Here is a 19,547-nt window from a genome sequence, read left to right as displayed (position 1 = left end):
CTCCAGAGTAATTGTGGCCGGAGAAAATGTCATGGAACCATGAAAACATAACATTAAAATCATCTGAGCTAAACCATTACATTTAATTCAAAGAGATGTGAAGGCAGATTGGCAATCTACTTTTTGAAATCCAAATTTGTGAAAAGTATTTCTAGAGTTCATTCTTACCTCTGAGGAGTCACTGATTTCGATCACTTTCTTTGACCTAGCAACCAAACAAAAAACAAGAAAATATCGATTAAATAATAAAACAATAAAATACATCCCCCCAAAAAAAAAATGTATATGTAGATCAGGAAATAATCCTTACATTTAATTTGTAATGTCTAAAAATATTTGGACTTCATCGCAATTCAAACAGTGCCAGCTCAAGTCTAAAAACTACCCATATGATCCCTGGAGCATTACCCAGGATTCAACATTTTTGCAAAACAAATACCAACTAGAATCATTATCTATTTCCCGAAATTTCATACAACAATACTTGCGAAGAAAAATTATGTTACAGTATGCCTCTAGGCATTTTTTTTTTTCGAACTAAAGGAAAAAGAAAAAAAATATAAATTAGAATTTCCAAAATGTTTCTGGTTGTTTTATGAGAGAGTTTATGAATCAAGGCTACAAGATATATCTATTAAACAAAATGAAGATAAAGAAGGAGAATGAGAAAAGATCGTAACAGACAGGTATGCACCAAAGACACTTACGTTGTTTTCCGTTTAGCTGTTTTATTGTTTCTTGACACTGGCATGGAATCCATATCGTCGTCATTATCATCCTGGAAGAAAAATCATCATCATTATCATCGTTGCCATCACTATCCTAATCAGTATTGTCATCACCTTCACTATAATCATCATTCCTCGTCCGCTTTCTCCTCATCATCATCATCATCATCTTCATCATCATCATTTTCATCATCTTCATCATCACTATCATAATCATCATCATCTTCATTATCATCTTCATCATCATCACCATCATCACCATCATCACTATCATCATCTTCATCATCTTATCTTCATCTCAATCTCACCTCAAATGCAATGGCTCCCGGTTTGGTTCTGTTGCTTGATGAAGACGCGTTTGCAAAGGATGTCATCAGGAGACTCTGTTTGGAAGCTGCTGACCCTCGACTTGATGAACTTTGACCTCTTCCTCCTCTGCTACCCCTGCCACCTCTGCTTCCTCTTCCTGTGCTCAAGTTGAGCATATAACACGAATGATGATGAAGTAACTCCCACAAAAATGTAAAAAAGTATCATTCAATATCAGACATGAACTTAAATTGATACCTCTGCTTAAATTGTCATTGATGATGATTTGCAGTTGTTCTTTTTCTAATTATTAGTCATATGATTAATAAAACCTACATTTCAAAATAACCATCAAGTGTTTTGTCTTCCGCCCGCCCCGTCACTCCCTGGTAGTCAAAAAGGAGTCATCCCCATTGTTCTTTAGCACTGCTACAGTGCACAATTATTCCCCTCATCTTCACAGTCCAATTTGAGTCATACCTCTTGCGGTGCAGACAGTTGCCCCCTCTTCCTCCTCCACCCCTCCTTCTGGCAAGCACAAAGAGGTTATTCCCAACGTCCCTTTTTATCCACTACACTATCCTATTATGCAGGCAACTTTTAAAATAATTTGGGGACTACTTTTCACAAGTTACTGTCTAAATATGCAACATTCAATGAGCTAGGCGACCGCACACCTTACGATGGGTCTGCGACTCAATTTTGGAATAAAACGTAGAAATTCACGCTTGCTGTGTAATGTTCGAAATCATCGTACGAATACCCATGTTCAAATCTGTGACTATGCTATCATCCTCCTTAGAATAAAAGCAAATTTAATATCTAGTCGTAATGACGTCATAGCAGTCGTACGATTGGCTACGATTTGAAACTTATTTTGCATTTACTCCAAAATAAAGGCTTACAATCTTACAAAATGGTTATATTAGTATTCTTTCAATTAATTTTAACCTAAAATAAAATGATATGTTCCATTCACATATGAAGAAAATGAGCAAAATGCGATTTGTTCCAAAATCGGATCGCGAACAGTCGTAAGGTGTGCGGTGGCCTTTACACTGATATGAATGGGGATTTCCAGGGCTCTAATGAGCATTTCGGGGGCTAAATTGCCCCCAGCCCCCTAATATTTTTTTTGCTGCTATTTTTGCTCCCCCCCCCCCATTTACACAGTTTGAATTTGCTTCATACCTCTTGTGGTGGTGCTGCCAGTTGCTCCTCTTCCTCTCCCGCCCCTCCCCCTGCCACGCCCTCTGGTAGACATGGAGGAGGCGTCCCCATTGCCTGTCACCATGCTATCGTCATCACTGTCTCCGCCATAGTCCTGGGAGTAGGCATCTGGTCTCTGACTTCGATCTTCATCAATGGCCTAAGGTTGGTGAGATTTTATCAGAAATTAATGATTATGACAATAATTGTTCAAAGAAATGTTGCAACAGGCAGGGCACAAACAAACTACAACCATAGGGGGTTGTTTATTGTGGGTGGGGGACCAAAAAACCCTGTGGCCAGATACATGTACATTAGAATGGGAGGAATACCTAGAATCAAAATTGACTCACACAAAAATGGTAAAATATGACTAAGAGCCTATCATATAGGCTCTGCCATTCCCCCTCCCACTCCAAACTCCATCCCGCATCATTGTAAATCGGGCCACGGAATGCTTTTGAAAGTGGGGCAGGGGGCTAACCATGCAAAAAATCACAATAAGATGGTAATTTTTACGTTTTTGTACAGTTTTGGAAAAAAAAAGGTGGGGGGGGGGGGGCCGAAGCCCACCCAGCCATCCCTACACCCCACCCCCTGCACATCTCAAGATGTAACTTACCAAAGAATGCATTTTTTAAAATCTATTTAACATTGTAGCCAAATTAAAAGCTAGAAGTCATGTATTTTGTGTGCTTCTTAAAGAGTTCAATTCATCGTTCACTTCCAATAGCTTTTAAATAGAAAATAAACGACTCTCACTTACTGCTTTGACTTCACTGGTGACATCTGCTTCACTCATTTGTCTTCTCTCCTCTTTAAATCGATGCAGCTATGAAAAAAAGTACAATCACAAGCAAAATTGATAATCAGCTCTGAAGAAAGGCAAATACTGGCAAAGGGTCTCAGTATCTTGATAAAATCTTGAATACATAATCTTTGAAGAACCAAAAAAAAAAGGAAAATTGTACAGCCATAATCAAATCATCAATCAGCATTCATGACTAACAAATATTCCTAATGAGTCTACGTAATTTTGTCAATACTTGAATAATCTTTGGCTTTATTTTTAGGGCCCTATCAGAGCATGTAGAGCCATGCAGCCAATATTCCACGGTGCTCCGAAGTCACTTTAAAACAATTACAAACAGAAAGAAGAATTTGTTTATAGAACGCATAAGGAGAGCTTGTTGTTCATTTGTGGTTATCTCCAATAAAATGGGTTAAAAGCAAGGACAGGTCAATTTTTTTTAGATGATCAGAAATGGGCACACATGGGGATGGATTTACTATGCTATTCATAAAGATATGATCAATATCTACAAATGTAACCCTTCATTCAATTAAACCTACATCAAACATTCCCCCCCCCCCCCCGATCATGAATTCCTACCTCGACATCGATGTGATCTTCAGTTGTTCTCCTGGTCTTGAGTTGACCCTGTGTTTGTGTAAGCTGGTGTTTAACGAGAGCTTGGATAGCTTCCTTCTCTTCCTTATCAACGTATTCCCGGACGGCTTGGCCCAAGCCCTTCTCTGACAAGAGTTCCAGCTGCTTTGACTACATATAAACAAAGATCAAAGATATATAAAAATGTATTCCACAAAGGCTTGGCCCACACCCTTTCTGACATTTCTGGCTGCTTTTACTAAGAGCAAATGAAAGATGATTAAAAACATTTATACAAACAAAGTTGATAGTATTATGCATAAGGAATATAGTTAACATCATTTAGTTGGCATGAAACCTTACTTAAACTTTACCCTAGAAAGGTTCTCGAAGTATATATCTTTATACAATTCATCATTTTACATTACACAAAACCAGCTAAACAAATATATTATTTCTATTTTAATGAAACAATGTTCCTTGACCTGAACTCCCTGTCTAATAGATCACATTTCTCTTTTAGGAACTGTTCTGAATAGTATTAAGTTAATGATATAAACCTTCCAAGCATTCACCTAAAGTTGGACTACTACAAGTGAAATGCCTTTCCAGAGGATCACTGATGCTATACCAGGGATTTAAATCATGATCTTTGCATTGCCAATAAGTGAAAAATATCATTAGGACTACTTATTCTAAGATTAATTTTACCTCTTCTGTTTCTGAGAAATACTTCCGGACAAGGTCTTCAACTCTTTCAGTTTCCAGAGCTTCTGGCTTGAGGAACTCGCCCAAGTCTTCTCCAGGTTTGGTATCTACAATAAAGGTGAAAGTAAAATTTAGTCCTTGAAACGCAGTGCACATGAAACCTCCTCTGCACATCCATCTGACCATCCTCATCTCAGGATCTACAAAACAAAAAAATCCAGCTCACCTTCTTTCTTAAGTTGTACCCTTCTCTTTGTAAAGCGGATAAGATCCTTGGTGTTTGCCACCCGACCAACAAACTTCTGACCAAAGCGATTAACATTGAATGTATCGAATCCCCCGCTGTAGTCCACCTACGGAGAAAACAGTCATTTAGACTAAAGATTATGCACAAAGAAATTTCAAACTGATAACTCTCAAATATTGCATTGTTAGTGAGCTAATCAAGGTACTGAGAACTTGCCAATTCAATTATCAACAAAAATCTATAAAACCTTGGGAAATCTAGAATAAAGCAGCTTTCAAAGATTATATCATGAAGCTTAAAGCTAAATGACAGTAGTTGCAGTAAAATACTGATTTTGTGAGAAAGTCTGTAAAACCAAGGTTAAGTATTACTATATCATCGTGGATCCAGATCTGGTACAGTTACATTGATTGATTGATTGATTGCATTTATTCTTTTTCATTCCAAAATTTAACAAAAGTTACAATGTATAGCAAAACACAAAAATATAATATACAGAAATGAAAAAAGGGAACCCACTGGAAATCAAAGCTTGTTAGTATGGGTTCCCTGCAAAAATAGTTAATTAAAGTATATCTTTGATCAATGAAACTCAAATCGTAAATTAAAAAGGTTTGTACAATGAAAAAGAATACTAGTGGGGTCAAGCTTTTTATGCCTACTATGTTACAATTAACATAAAATATTATATCATATATACCCCTGCTGTATAAAATAAACATGAGGTCAGGAGTGTGTGAACAGACAATCACTTGGACAAGACAGGACAAATACTAAAAGCAAAACAAAGACAAAAACAAAAAAGGCACACAAACAAAAACAAAACAGGACAGAACAGGACAAGACAGAAAAAAAAAGGAAAAGAAACAAAACAAAACACACTACAAAACATAGACAAACAGGAAAATAAGAAAAGCAATAGAACTAGACATTAAGGTGATAGGAAGAGAGAGAGAGAAAAAAAGAAATGTGAGAGGGAGGGGGAAAGAGAAGAAGGAAGAAAATAAGAAGGGAAGAAGAACAAGAGGTGGTAGCTGCTTATACAGAAATGTTTGAGTTCTGGGGTTTATACCCAAGGATAAGAATTTTCTTTAACCCTCGACTGAAACTTAAATGTGTTGGTTTGTTACGTAATGATTCTATAAGGGAGTTCCAAAGTTTGATACCTGTAAAAATAAATGTTTTATTTAAAAGGATGGTTCTAGCTCTTGGTGGATGAAAGAGCCCGGCGGACCTAGTAGGATAATGATGAATATCAACATTTTTTGTAAACATGGAATAAAAAATATTTGGAAGTTCATTTTTATCTAAACTATACATAAGTTTTCCGAGATTGTATCGATACAAGTCACCAATCTTCAAAATATTATATTTATAGAAAAGTTTGTCAGTGTGTGAACGAAAATCTGCATGACAAATAATACGAATAGCCTTTTTCTGTAAAAGTAAAATTCTGTTCAGGAGGCAGTCAGCACAATTCCCCCATGCTGTTATACCGTAGTTTAAATGAGGCAGGATCAAAGTTGAATACAAATTAAATAGTATATGAGTGGGAAAGAAAAATTTTACTTTGTTTATGATACCAATATTTCTCGAAATAATTTTACAAATGTGATCAACGTGTTCTTTCCAGGAAAGATTATTATCAATGGTTACCCCAAGAAATTTAGTACTGCCAACTCTTTGTAAATTAGTATTTTCGAAAATTATATTACCTGGAAGTTCATCTATGATATTACTAAAGAGCATATAATTTGTTTTTTGGAGATTAAGGGATAGTTTATTAGCTTTGATCCATTCAGATACATGTACTAGTTTGTGATTAATGGTGGCAAGCAAATGGCGTGGATCCTTATGGGAGAAAAAAATATTAGAATCGTCAGCAAACAGAATAAAGGATAATTATTGGAGGACTTACAAAAATCATTTATGTATATAAGAAAAAGTAGGGGACCCAAAATAGAGCCTTGCGGAACCCCACAAATAACAAGTTTTGTTTCGGAGTTAAAGTTTTTGAAAGAGACAAATTGTTTTCTATTGTCTAGGTAGTTCCTGAACCACTCCAAGGCTATTCCCCTGACTCCATAGTAATTAAGTTTGTGTAATAAAATTTCATGATTAATGGTATCAAAAGCCTTGGAGAAGTCCAGGAACACCCCAACAGTATGCTGAAACTTGTCGATTCTGCTGGCAATCTTATCAACTATTGTTAATAATGCATGTGTAGTATTATGATTTTCACGAAAACCAAATTGCAAGGGATAAAATAAATCATGCAAATTAAAGAATTTCGTCGTACGAACAAATATCAATTTTTCAAGTACTTTAGACAAACAGGTCAGCAGTGATATGGGTCGATAATTACCTAACGCAGTACTGTCACCTTTTTTAAATACAGGTATAACTCGAGCTAGTTTCAGCGATGAAGGAACAATCCCAGTAGACATACATAAATTATAGATATATGCCAAGGGTTTAACAATGGTATTACAATTCTTTTTTAACAAAATGTACTGATGCCATCATGTCCCGAGCTTTGCTTATTTTTTAAGCCATGAATTATATCCGCAATTTCTGCCTCATCTGTAGGAGAAAAATATATTGAATTTGGGTTGGGGTCATGAAGAAAATCAGTAAAGTGTTTTGTAGAGTCTGGAATGAGTCTGGCAAGATTTGGGCCTATACTGGAAAAATAATCATTAAAAGTGTTGGCCAAAGTAAGTGGATTTTCTATAATTTTGCCATCAACATTTATTTTTGAAACAATAAATTTTTTTAAATTACCATGCAAAACATTCTTAATTATTTTCCAGGTATTTTGTATATCATTTTTGAATAATTGAAACTGATTACAAAAATACTTTTTTTTACTTTTCCAAAGTATACCAGTAAGAATTTTCTTGTAATCTTTGTACTTTTTCTTGTTCTTATCACATGGTTTAACAATTGATTTCAAATAAAGATTATTCTTCCTGTTAATGGATCGTAAAATACCCTTGGAGACCCATGGGGACCTTGGAATCTTTTTGTAGTTAGATTTTTTTTTTCGGATTAAAGGAAAACAGTGATCCATCTTAGAAGATGTTATGCTCATGAATGATTCAAAGGCATCATTTGCATTTTCTATAGTGTAGATTCCAGACCAGTCTGTGTTTTCTAGCTCTTGCATAAAATGTTCTATATTGCTTTCAGAAAAATCACGTTGTATGTGAAAAGAAGCCGAGTTTGCCGAGAAACCATTATTGAGTTGGAAATGGAGGAATATTGGAAAATGGTCAGATAGATCGGAAAGAATTATGCCAGATGACAGCGCAAGTCGTACATTTGTAAAGACATTATCAATAGGACTGGCCGAGTTGGTAGAAATTCTGGTAGGTTTAGTAATTGCTGGTAAAAAACCCTCAGTAAGAAATGAATCCATGAATTTTTGTATGAATGCATCTGAATCATATTTTAAGAGGTCTGCATTAAAATCCCCTAGTAAAAAGCAGTTTTTATGAAGCATGATGGGGTGATTTAGTAATTCATTTAAATTGTTCAAAAAGTCATCACGAAGATAGTTTGGAGGTCTGTAAATAACCCCAATTACAATGTTTTTATCATTTGGAATAACTACTTTAATAAATAAACTTTCTATAGAGTTATTCAGGCGGTTCAATTCTGGCCTCAGCCTATACTCGTACCGTTCAGAAATCTACAAACATATACCGCCACCTGTTTTTTCTGTCCTATTATTCGTAATCAAATTATAACCAGGAAGTGAAAAAAATGTTAAATCAGTTCCAGAAGTAAACCAGGTTTCTGACAAACCTATAACTGAACAGTTGAGTTTCGAATTAAGTAAAAGGGAATGCAAAGCATCAAAATTTTTATTGGCACTGCGAATATTGCAATGTAACATTAAAAAATCATCTTTACTGTTGTTTAAATGTTTACTTGCAACTTGACTTTCTGAAAAATAATAGGAAGGTGCATGCTGATAGGTACTATCATTTGGATCGGAGACAGAATCAAGATTATTGTTTTGGGAGTTCATGGACTGGGCAACGAAATTGTGAAAAGCTTTATTTGAATTTTCATTGAAATTGGTATCTAGATCAGACTGAAAAGCGTCGTATAATTCATCATTATCCAAGTAGTGAAATGGAGCATTGGTGTTAGCAGCCATAGTTCAGGAAAGAAAAGTGGAATAGAATTTGAAGAACAGTTACACAAAAAACAAGACAAAACAGGACACACAGTAACACATGAACAATCACACAAAAAGGCAAAAAATGAGAAAAAACGGCAAATGTGCTTGATTGGCGGCAATAAACAATACATTAGGCATTGGCCAGGTACCTCCAATTAACAAATAAATAGAAACCAAAAACAGATCCGAACGGGATCCTAAACAAACCGATGACATATCATGACCTTTTGGAATGATGGTCACCATGGTTCAGAAACCAAAAAGAAATATACATCCCGGTTGAGAAAGCCCTCAAGAATCAAGATGTTTAACATTTATTCAAATAATGAAAGATGAACTTAATAGAATTTGAGCATGCATGCTTAGCATAAAGTCTGCAAAGACCTTCTACAGATTATAACTAAGTGCGTCATTCTAACCCTACAATTTAGGCAACAATCAAATGTAAAAAAAAAAAACCCGCAATGCTCGTGATTGCGAAGAATTCAAATCATAATCACATAGTGATTTCGTTGCCATGCGTGCAGAGCAATCAATAGCGAAATAACGGGTGCCGTACATATAAACTTGTCATTGCTATGAACGTCCGATGCAACATAAATACGGCAAGGAACCGAACCACACAAGAGCATGAGCAAACCAGCACCCCTTGTATTATGAGCAAGAAAAAAATGATTTAAAGGGATAGAAAATGCTTGGATGTTCCAGGTATGATTGACGCACTGAGTGGGCCTACACATAAAAAAAAAATTATACAACGCTGTTCACCATATGAACCACACAGCAATCGCTCAACAAGTGTTTAAATCTTAAGCAACAAAGTTGATTTTCAATATCTGATCTTTATGAAATTAAACATGATTGTTTAAAAGGTTAAACAAACACTGCAAGGCTCATATAGGAAACAGCGCCGCACAAAATCTTAAACAGCGTTTTTACTGTGTAATACATCATGCATTATATTCAATTTTTAAAAACACTGGAAAAATCAAATGATCCCTCAAGACGATCATTAAAATATAATGAAATGACGATAGCAGCTCTCTGTGGTAAATGCAGATAATATAGATTATAAATACCAAATGCACCATTTTTATGATACTAAAAATTATATGAAATACAACTCGGTATGTTATGCCTAAGAAGGTCGAGGCTCTTTTGCAGTGTAAAATGAAAACTTTAATTCAATCTCTAAGTCGTTTTTCAATCAACATGATATAACATGGTAAAAATAGGTTTCATAGTAGATTTTCAGTATCATTTTGATGATATATGATGTGAGAGAACTTCCAGAAGGGGGAAGAAAACTCCATATCATCAATCTTCTGTACCACCTCATTTTAAAGTAAATTATAATATCTGGGAAAAACTATTTGCTAGGCAATGTGGCTGGTGTAGTACACAGTAAAAAAAATATACAACGCTGTCCACCATACGAACCCTACAGCAATTGTTCAAACAGTTTAAACAAGTGTTTAAAGTTTAATTTTCAATATCTAATTTTCAATAAATTAAACATGATTGTTCAAACGGTTAAACAAACACTGCACGGTCCATACAGTAAACAGCGCCGTATAAAAAAAAACTGTACTTTGTGAAATCATAATATCTAAGCTAAAAAACGATCACACTGAAGATCGCCAACACAGATAGGCACATGTGGGACAGTGTATTATTATTGCTGGAATAAAGACCCGACGGAAGTGACAGAATCCGCGCTTATTTTGCTTATTTCTCAGCAATTACACAATTTCTTCCAGAATCCTTTGGCACATATTTTTTATTCATACAAACAGACACTTTGGTGATCATTATATTAAATTCTGTAAAAAGTCATTTTGAGATCGTTCCCACAACTGGTTTCACCCAAAGCCCATTGGAACTGGGAGGACGATGTAAAAAGACTATAGGATTTTAATTCAAATTTAAAACCAGTGAGTAAAGAACATATACGATAAAATAATCTACTGTGCAAAACAAAATAAATTGTACATTTCAAATAATATTATTACGAAGATCATTATCAGGTGTAAATTTCTAAGCAGTTATACCGATATAATGTAAGTGTTATCAACTACAAAGAGCAATTGGCATAGACTACCCTGGCATACATTAAAGGAAATAAGAGATCTACAAACTTGCTTTAAGAAGTAAAAGTTTCTAAATATAAATCTCAATAATTAAATCTCTCTTTGAATAAACAATAGCTTCCGTCATGGAAACTAGACAAAGTTTCAGCTTACCCTAAGTCGAATGAGAGGGAGGTCTGGCTGCTTTCGGTTCCCTGTGTGTTCATCAGCTGCTTTTTGTATCAAAGATTCAACCTGCATAGAAAACAGCAATAGACCTGTAATGAGAACTTGATTTTATTGTGACATGGCATTAGCTCCTGTCTTAACCCTTATTAATCTGGGGGGGGTCAATTTGACCCCCCCCCCCTCGACAAATTTCGTCACTACGCCGTCACGCCAAATTCTTTTACCGCACCGCTCGCTGACTTTTTACTTTCAAGTCTTGCGCATCTTTTGAGACCAAATTTGCGACGCCCGGGTACGTGGTTCCGAAATTACGCAACATTTTGTAAGTGCATGTCAGACCCGAAATTGCTCAAAAACCTGATTCCGTGTACAAAGTCAATGCAAATTGTGTTTTTCAACCAAAAATCATAAATGTATGATTATTTTCACTTTTGTTGGTTTTAATGGATTTATTTTATGCTATTTATGATCGCAAAAGGGTCCCTAACAGTTCATTGGAAAAAACAATAAAAAACAAAGGTTTGAAAAAACAAAGAAATACATATAAGAATTAAAAACAATAAAATACATAAGAAATTAAACATATTTTTGCAATTTTTTTTTAGATATTTGTTAGAAATGTAATAATTGATACTCCCACCAAAAATTAGCATTCTTCTAGCTATATAAATTGAGTTAAAGGCAAAAACATACACAAAAAAACAAATTTAGGGCAAATTTCATACGCTTATTTGCATAATTGATTAATAAAAAAATATAAACAATTAATATTTTGAATATTTTTCTATACAGTCTTGTAGTTTACATCCGGCTCTACACGTGTGCAAATTTTCGCGGCAATCGCGCAATCAGCGGCTGAGATCTGAGGGGGGGTCAAATTGACCCCCCCAGTATATACTGGTCCGAAATAGCCCAAGTAAGATAGGGTTAAAGGTCAAGTCCACCTCAGAAAAATGTTGATTTAAATTAATATAGAAAAATCAGACAAGCATTATGCTGAAAATTTCATCAAAATCGGATGTAAAATAAGAAATTTATGACATCTTAAAGTTTTGCTTATTTTTCACAGAATAGTTATGCACAATTTAGTCACATGCAAATGAGAGAATCGATGGTGTCCCCCACTCACTAATTCTTTTGTTTTTTATTGTTTGAATTATACAACATTTCAATTTTTATAGATTTGACAGTAAGGACCAACTTGACTGAAACACAAGATGTTAAATAATTGTAATTCCACATGTTCAGGGATAAATAAAAATTTGTTTCGTAGGACAATGAGGAAATTATTATTTCATATAATAAAATACAAAGAAATAGTGAGTGAGTGATGTCATCAGTTCCCTCATTTGCATACTGACCCGGATGTGCATATAACTATTTTGTGAAATTAAGCGAAACTTTAAACTGTCATAACTTTCTTATTTTACATCCGATTTTGATGAAATTTTCAGTGTTATGATTGGGATTTTTTTTAATTTTTATTCAAACCAACTTTTTGTTGGGGTGGACTTGTCCTTTAATATCTCAGAGGGCATACGTGTAGGTTTAGAGTTAGGATTGTAATAGAGTTTTTGGTTCTGAATAATGCAAAGATAGGAATTACAGTAGGATTTATTTCGTTTTGGAGGTTAGGTTTTATGTTTGACTTAACATGCAGATTTTCAATCGGAGCAATTGTCGCCGGAGCAAATGTCATGGAACCGGTTGTATTACCCCACAGACAAACTTAGTTTGATTCGTTGTCGAACATGTAAAATCATCATAATCATAATTTATTTTTATTTTGTAGGGATCCTCTTTATCATCACATCCATACAAATGTATTGTACAACGCCTACTTAGCTTGTTGTACGCGAGCAAACGGGAGGCTGAATGTCAAACATTCGTACCGTTGCACACACGACGTACCATCCAAAATGTACCGATGCACGGCTTTAGGAGGTGACATCACAATGCGATTCAATTCATTGCACTCAGTAAAAAAATGAAGATGAAATACGCGTATAGCCTGCTGGCTAAATGCGCAATGCTGCCCTAGGTCATGTGCGCTTGTGGGATTTGGCTTTTCGCTTTCAACATTTTTGCTCCCTATTCATAGATTACTACAGGGAAAAACTCTTGTTTTTTCATATTTTTGCTAAATTCCGTGGCATCGTACAACACAAATAGCGAAGATTCTTATTCCTGCAATGGTGCGAGATTTCGTATTCAGTGAAAGAAACGCATCTTTTACCTCGTGCGAAATCTCGCACCATCGCACTCATGCCTATTCACTATTTGTAGACTGTTTAATATATTTCCTAAATTAAACTACAAACTAAATTGTGAATGTATGATATTGTCTAAACTCTGGTCTGCATTTCAAATGATCATTTTTATCATGCAATGCCATCTATGATAAGCCTATGGGCTATGGTCGACCTTGGAAAAGTTTTCAAACTTTTTGGAGGCCGCTAAAAGTACGATATCTGCACAGAGCTTGCCTCTCTTAGAAGATTGTACAATATGACAATGCCGTCCACTGACAAAAGGAACTCTAGGCTCTGATTTTTTTTTCAATTTTTTCTTCTTCACTTCAGATATTCTGTATGCCATCCATGATGCTAAATTAATTGGAGTTGCATAGCCCCTAATTTCTGATACATAGACTTTTCAAAAGCAGGTATTTGTATATATTTCCCATAAAACAATGAAACATTTCCTTTTTTACCAAAAAACTCATTCCACTGAGTTGCTTCCTTTTATCAGTGGAAGGCATACAATGGCCCATATTATCAAATGAAGTTTCAATTGCACTATGGTTCAAAACCATTGTTTATATAGATTTGTGAACACAATTACACTTATTTCTGTTTTTGTTTCATTCTGTACACTAAGAAAAGTCCAAATGTAAATGCACTCTTTTGGCAAAAGGCGCCTAATTGAAGCACGATTATAGGTGAAATCTGCGTAACCATGGTTTAATACCATGGTATAATTGAAACCTTTTTCAAGAATAAAAGTTTTTACAGGCTGCATAGGGGCACTGCAGATAAAATAACCAAGGCATTGCATCTGCCACCATTACCTTTTCAGTGCAGAATGCGATTGTTTTCTCTGAGATCTTGACGTCGTTTGGATCGAGTGTGGTATCCTGGAGGGTGATGTCCTCAAGATAGAATGGCCTGACGGTCTCAAGTTTGAGCTTAGTGCATTTCATTGCCTTACCACGAACCTGCAACAGACCTACGTGTCTTTGGGTTGAAAGGTAGAGAAGGCAAGAGAAATAGAATGTAATATATCCATGACGCAACAAGGACAATACAGCGCATTTCATGACTCACATAGGCCTATCTATCGGTAGAAAAATATAGTATGTGATAAATAAATAGGAAACAAAATATAACACACTGGAACTATGTAAATACAGATTTGTATGTATTCCTGATATAACACAGTGATATTGTCCAAACAAAGGAGTTGAAAAAGAAAAGCTTGATACATTTCATGGCCTTACTATGAACATGCATCAGGCCTACAATCTTTGGGTTAAAAGGCAGGGAGAGTTATTAAAAAAGGGAAATATATTGTAATATCCAAAGGACACGAGGTAAATAGAGATCTTGTGTATATATTTTTCTAGTTCAACATGGTTATATTGTCTAAGGATTAAGAGGTAAAGAAGTGCAATTCATGACCTTACCATGAACCTGCAACAGACCCATATGTCTTTGGGTTGAAAGGCAGAGGAGGCAGAGAGGAGGTGTACATTTTTGGCTAATTATCTGTTCATTTACTTGCCCCTTTGCTCTCTGATTGTTTTCTTGTAAATATATATCATGCCTATGTTATGCTATGATGTTTGTCAAGGGATGTTTTACTACGTGTATGTACGTATGTCAAAAGTCCCATGGGAAACCATCATATGGAACATGTGTGCAAGCATGTTTGTACCTGTCTATTTTCCTGAACTCCTTTTACTTTCAACCATGGTCATGGTTCGATATTTTAAACCAATTTCCAAGATGGATAATCTCCAAATCTTGCTGAAACGTGAAAGCAAGTCCTTGAATGATAGAAGTCTAGATCACGCCTCCATCAGATCAGCAATTAAGGAGATTTTGAAACAAGTGGCAGGGGATGACCGAGCGGATCAAAGCTCAGGATCTACCTCATATTTACATACATCTCCTACTAATGTTCGTTTAATAATTACGTTCTGTTCGAGAGATCAGATTTATACAAGCCTTGCTTCTTAGCTTGTCTCTTTGTTTTCATTTATTTTCATACAACTATTCACATACTTTTAAAAATGTTTGATATATCTATATTTGTTTATTGTATTATTGTTTGCCATTGTTATTACCAATTTGCAAGTGTACATGTAAGCTCATTATTTTTGTATTTAGATTTATGATTGATTTGTATTGATTTATGTAATTTATTTGTATTTATGTATCTCTGATTTGTATGTTGAAAAAAAGGGATATAAAAATGAAATAAATCAAATAAATTTGAATTCAAATTCAAATCTGCAGCGGAAATGTGGATCCAAAATAAGGGCTTTATGGTGGTTACTCCAGTCAATGTTGCACCAGGCAAGGAGAGTATGCTGCTAAGAATGGAGTTATTTCCACTGCAAGACATTTCTCCGGACTGGCAAAAGACTGGTAAACAAATCATCAGAGGCATGGGGAAAGCTTATTTCAGAAAGATTGGAGACACTTTTCCCGATCCGGAACCCACTGATGAATTGACATGTTGGACTTGTGCTGCGGTAGATATTCTAACTTGAGTCATTGGAGCACGAGTGAGACCATGGTTGACTAGATAAAAAAGGTCATCATATCCTATGCTTGTTGGACTCGAGAACGACTGAACACCACTGCCCTCCAACTACTGATTTCCAATGTGTTTGCTGCATATCATACTGAGGAAATGTATCAAGCAATAGCTGAAGCCAGTGGTTTGTGAGTCTTTGTTCCACCTACATGCACGGACGAAATACAACCTCTCGACACCACGGTGAACGGCAAGTACAAATTCCTGATGTGGTTTGCAGAGAACGTATCATCAATTGTTGGTCAGAGGCTTGAGGCGGATGCCATCACATCTCGCTTGTCTCTTTGCATGGCTACCATCAAACCTGTGCATGCTCAGTGTCTCATTCGCACCAGAGAGATCATAGCTAATGAGGTAGAGATCATCAAGGAGGAGTTAAGAAAAACTGGAATTGTTCAATCTCTGTAGGATGCTAGTGAAGACCCAATATCTCTGTCCAATGACAGTGATGTGACCAACGGTATGATGACTATAAAGTTTTGCGATGCCTGATACAGGAACTCTGACATTGATTCACACTTGACAATGGAATTTTCATACTTGTTGCATTGATACAGCACTTTCCTACTAAGTTACGGAATGTTTTGTGATTTATACTCGTTTACAAAGTTATGGAAAATTTTGGGATTTTTCACGAGAGGGAAACAAGGAAATTACACAAATCAGGGTTCCCAGCTTTTCAAGAAAACAAAATTTCCTGATTTTTCCCTGATACTTAGTTAAACCTATTCCCAGTTTCGCATGTTCTTTAAGTTGTTGCATTGAATTACATGTATTTTCAGTATAAAACAATAATGTAAAACTAATTAGTACCACCATAACCAGTCATTCAATGGATGTTGTTTTGATATGCAACGAAATAAAGCAGAGTCTGACTGACTACCGTGCTTTCAACTTTTAGGCTGATCAAAAATCCCTGATTTTTCCCTCATTTGAGGCATTTTTCCCTGATTTGAGGTATTTTCTATCAAATTTCCTGATTTTTCCCTGACCGGAAAAAAGTACAATAATTTTCCCTGATTTCCCTGGTGGGCTGGGACTCCTGACAAATTGAAAATTATGTAATCAGCAGTGCCACAATGGCACATTGTTTTGATAATCTGTGAATGTCTGGAGAACTTATTGAACTACAAAAGTTTAAGTTCAACAAGAGGAAAATTACAAAATGAAAGCTTGAACTCACTTTGGCACTGCTTCGCCCGGCGATAATGATGTGGCTATACTACTACCAGGTTGACTGATAAAGAAATTCTGTGATGCATTCCACACGGGGTCAATCAGGCATTCGTGCTCGTGACCCCAAATAACCAGGTCTATAAAGTTGTCAAGGAACTGCTCGGGGATGTAGTTGTGCTCACCATGCTTCGCTCTGTAAGGGAAATAGGTTTGAAGGTTAAACCAACAAAGAAGGTGAAGATGAAGATTAATTAACCAATAAAAGAAGAAGAAGAGAACACACAAAAATAAAGAAATTGTCAAGGAACTTCTCGGGGATGTAGTTATGCTCACCATGCTTTGCTCTGTAATATTTGACGATAAACAAAATGAAATAAAATGGAAATCCTTATTTTATTGTTCGAAATGAAAACATCCGATGATTCAATTGATCAAGGGCCCGGCAGCCAGTGAGCAGCGCCAGATTGATGTTGCTCTATCCCTTAAATCATTGAATGCCAAACAGGGTAGCAGCAACTCCCATCTTCAAACATCTTTTTGTCTGACGCGGCCGGGGTTTGAACTCCCGACCTCCCGGTTGTGAGGTGAACCCTCTACCAACTGAGGCAACATATCGGTAAAGAAGATAATAGAGAAGAGAGAAGGAAATTTAAAGAACGTGACTAACAACAAAGAAGAACAAGTGGAATGCCTCTGGCCGTCTCACCTGCATCACGCGATTCAATATAGCAGCAGTGCTGATTTTGAAAACTACTATAACTCGCACAAGATGTTCAGTGATACTTGGTTACTCTTATTTCCACGTTTTATGAACTAGACCAATACACTTATAGAGATATGATGGCAATTCAACAAATACCCCCAACGTGGCCAAAGTTCTTTGACCTTACATGACCTTTGACCTTGATCATGTGACCTGAAACTCGCACAGGATGTTCAGTGATACTTGATTACTATTATGTCCAAGTTTTATGAACTAGACCAACACACTTTCAAATTTATGGCTGTAATTCAACAAATACCCCAATTTGGCCAAAGTTCATTGACCCTAAATGACCTTTGACCTTGATCATGTGACCTGAAACTTGCACAGGATGTTTAGTAATACTTGATTACTATTATGTCCAAGTTTCATGAATCAGATCCATAAACTTTCAAAGTTATGATGGTAATTCAACAGATACCCCCAATTCGGCCAAAGTTCATTGACCCTAAATGACCTTTGACCTTGGTCATGTGATGTGAAACTCATGCAGGATGTTCAGTGATACTTGATTAACATTATGTATAAGTTTCATGAACTAGGTCCATATATTTTCTAAGTTATGATGACATTTCAAAAACTTAACCTTAGGTTAAGATTTTGATGTTGATTCCCCCAACATGGTCTAAGTTCATTGACCCTAAATGACCTTTGACCTTGGTCATGTGACATGAAACTCAGGCAGGATGTTCAGTAATACTTGATTAACCTTATGGCCAAGTTTCATGAACTAGGTCCATATACTTTCTAAGTTATGCTGTCATTTCAAAAACTTAACCTCAGGTTAAGATTTGGTGTTGACGCCGCCGCCGCCGTCGCCGCCGCCGTCGGAAAAGCGGCGCCTATAGTCTCACTCTGCTATGCAGGTGAGACAAAAAGGGGCTTTCAACAAGTAAAACTTTAGACAATAATCTAAACATCAGTGAAAATTTGCAATCCTTAAAATCTGGTTGGTGTTTCATAAACCTGTTTGTAAGTCACGGGTGACTTTTCGGACGACTGGCAATCCTTTCTTATGGACTACATCAACGCCAATGAAAATCTGGTCTGTATCATTTACAACAAGAAGGTATCATCAGTCATTCAAAAAGTTGCTCATAACTTACAAACTGCTTTATGAAACATCCACCAGGATTAGAAAAAAAGAAAGTTAATAAAGTCTCTCTTTGAATGAATAGACATATTGTCAGCATTTAGTAATAAAAATATTACCTGTTTTGATGAATGACAAAGATATTGAACCAGGAATCCGCATTCTGCTTCGGTCTCAGCATGGATATCTTCCCCGATAGAAACATCCGATGAAGACGTTCATCTCTAATGGAACCTGTAACCACACAAACCAGAATCCTTAATAATGAATAATAATAATAACAACAACAATAATAACAATAATAATAATGATAATATTAATAATACTTATATTCATACAGCACTTAATACATGTTTCTATGTATTTTATATAATTATTAGTCAGACTATGATGATTTTTATAAGAGGGCACTAAAAACAAAGATTACCATCAATGATGTTGAAGCATCTCATTGGCCACTATCCCTGAATACTTTAAAGAATTTATTTGGATAATATATTGATGATTTGATACATAATCATCTACATTATTGTAAAGTCAACTGGGACTGTTACTTAGAGCTTAGTGAGTGTTCATGGGCATGGGGCCAATTTTTCTTTGTGTATGATCAATCATAAAAAATATACAAACAGTGACAAATGAAATTCTAC

General features: G+C 35.7%; 1 protein-coding gene across 3 annotated transcripts in view; it reads right to left on the bottom strand.

Annotated features, from left to right (window-relative positions):
• LOC135155196 (double-strand break repair protein MRE11-like) overlaps positions 1-19,547 on the bottom strand; it is a 31,624-nt gene that overhangs the window by 5,367 nt on the left and 6,710 nt on the right. For all 3 annotated transcript variants that reach the window (XR_010294522.1, XM_064104063.1, XM_064104064.1), the window contains exons 7-18: positions 19,017-19,131; positions 17,049-17,234; positions 14,112-14,277; positions 11,027-11,107; positions 4,571-4,697; positions 4,348-4,451; positions 3,640-3,807; positions 3,013-3,078; positions 2,229-2,406; positions 1,037-1,194; positions 708-778; positions 169-205 (exon numbers count right to left, since the gene is read on the bottom strand). Coding sequence is in view for 2 of the 3 variants with exons in the window: in XM_064104063.1 (XP_063960133.1) it covers positions 169-205; positions 708-778; positions 1,037-1,194; positions 2,229-2,406; positions 3,013-3,078; positions 3,640-3,807; positions 4,348-4,451; positions 4,571-4,697; positions 11,027-11,107; positions 14,112-14,277; positions 17,049-17,234; positions 19,017-19,131 (1,457 nt within the window). In the remaining variant the exon portion in view is untranslated. The remainder of the gene's footprint in view (positions 1-168; positions 206-707; positions 779-1,036; positions 1,195-2,228; positions 2,407-3,012; positions 3,079-3,639; positions 3,808-4,347; positions 4,452-4,570; positions 4,698-11,026; positions 11,108-14,111; positions 14,278-17,048; positions 17,235-19,016; positions 19,132-19,547) is intronic.

This window comes from Lytechinus pictus, chromosome 8 (genome assembly GCF_037042905.1).
Source record: "Lytechinus pictus isolate F3 Inbred chromosome 8, Lp3.0, whole genome shotgun sequence".
Lineage (NCBI taxonomy): Eukaryota > Metazoa > Echinodermata > Echinoidea > Temnopleuroida > Toxopneustidae > Lytechinus > Lytechinus pictus.
Note: the sequence above shows the minus strand (reverse complement) of the source record. Positions and strands in the feature narration are given on the sequence as shown.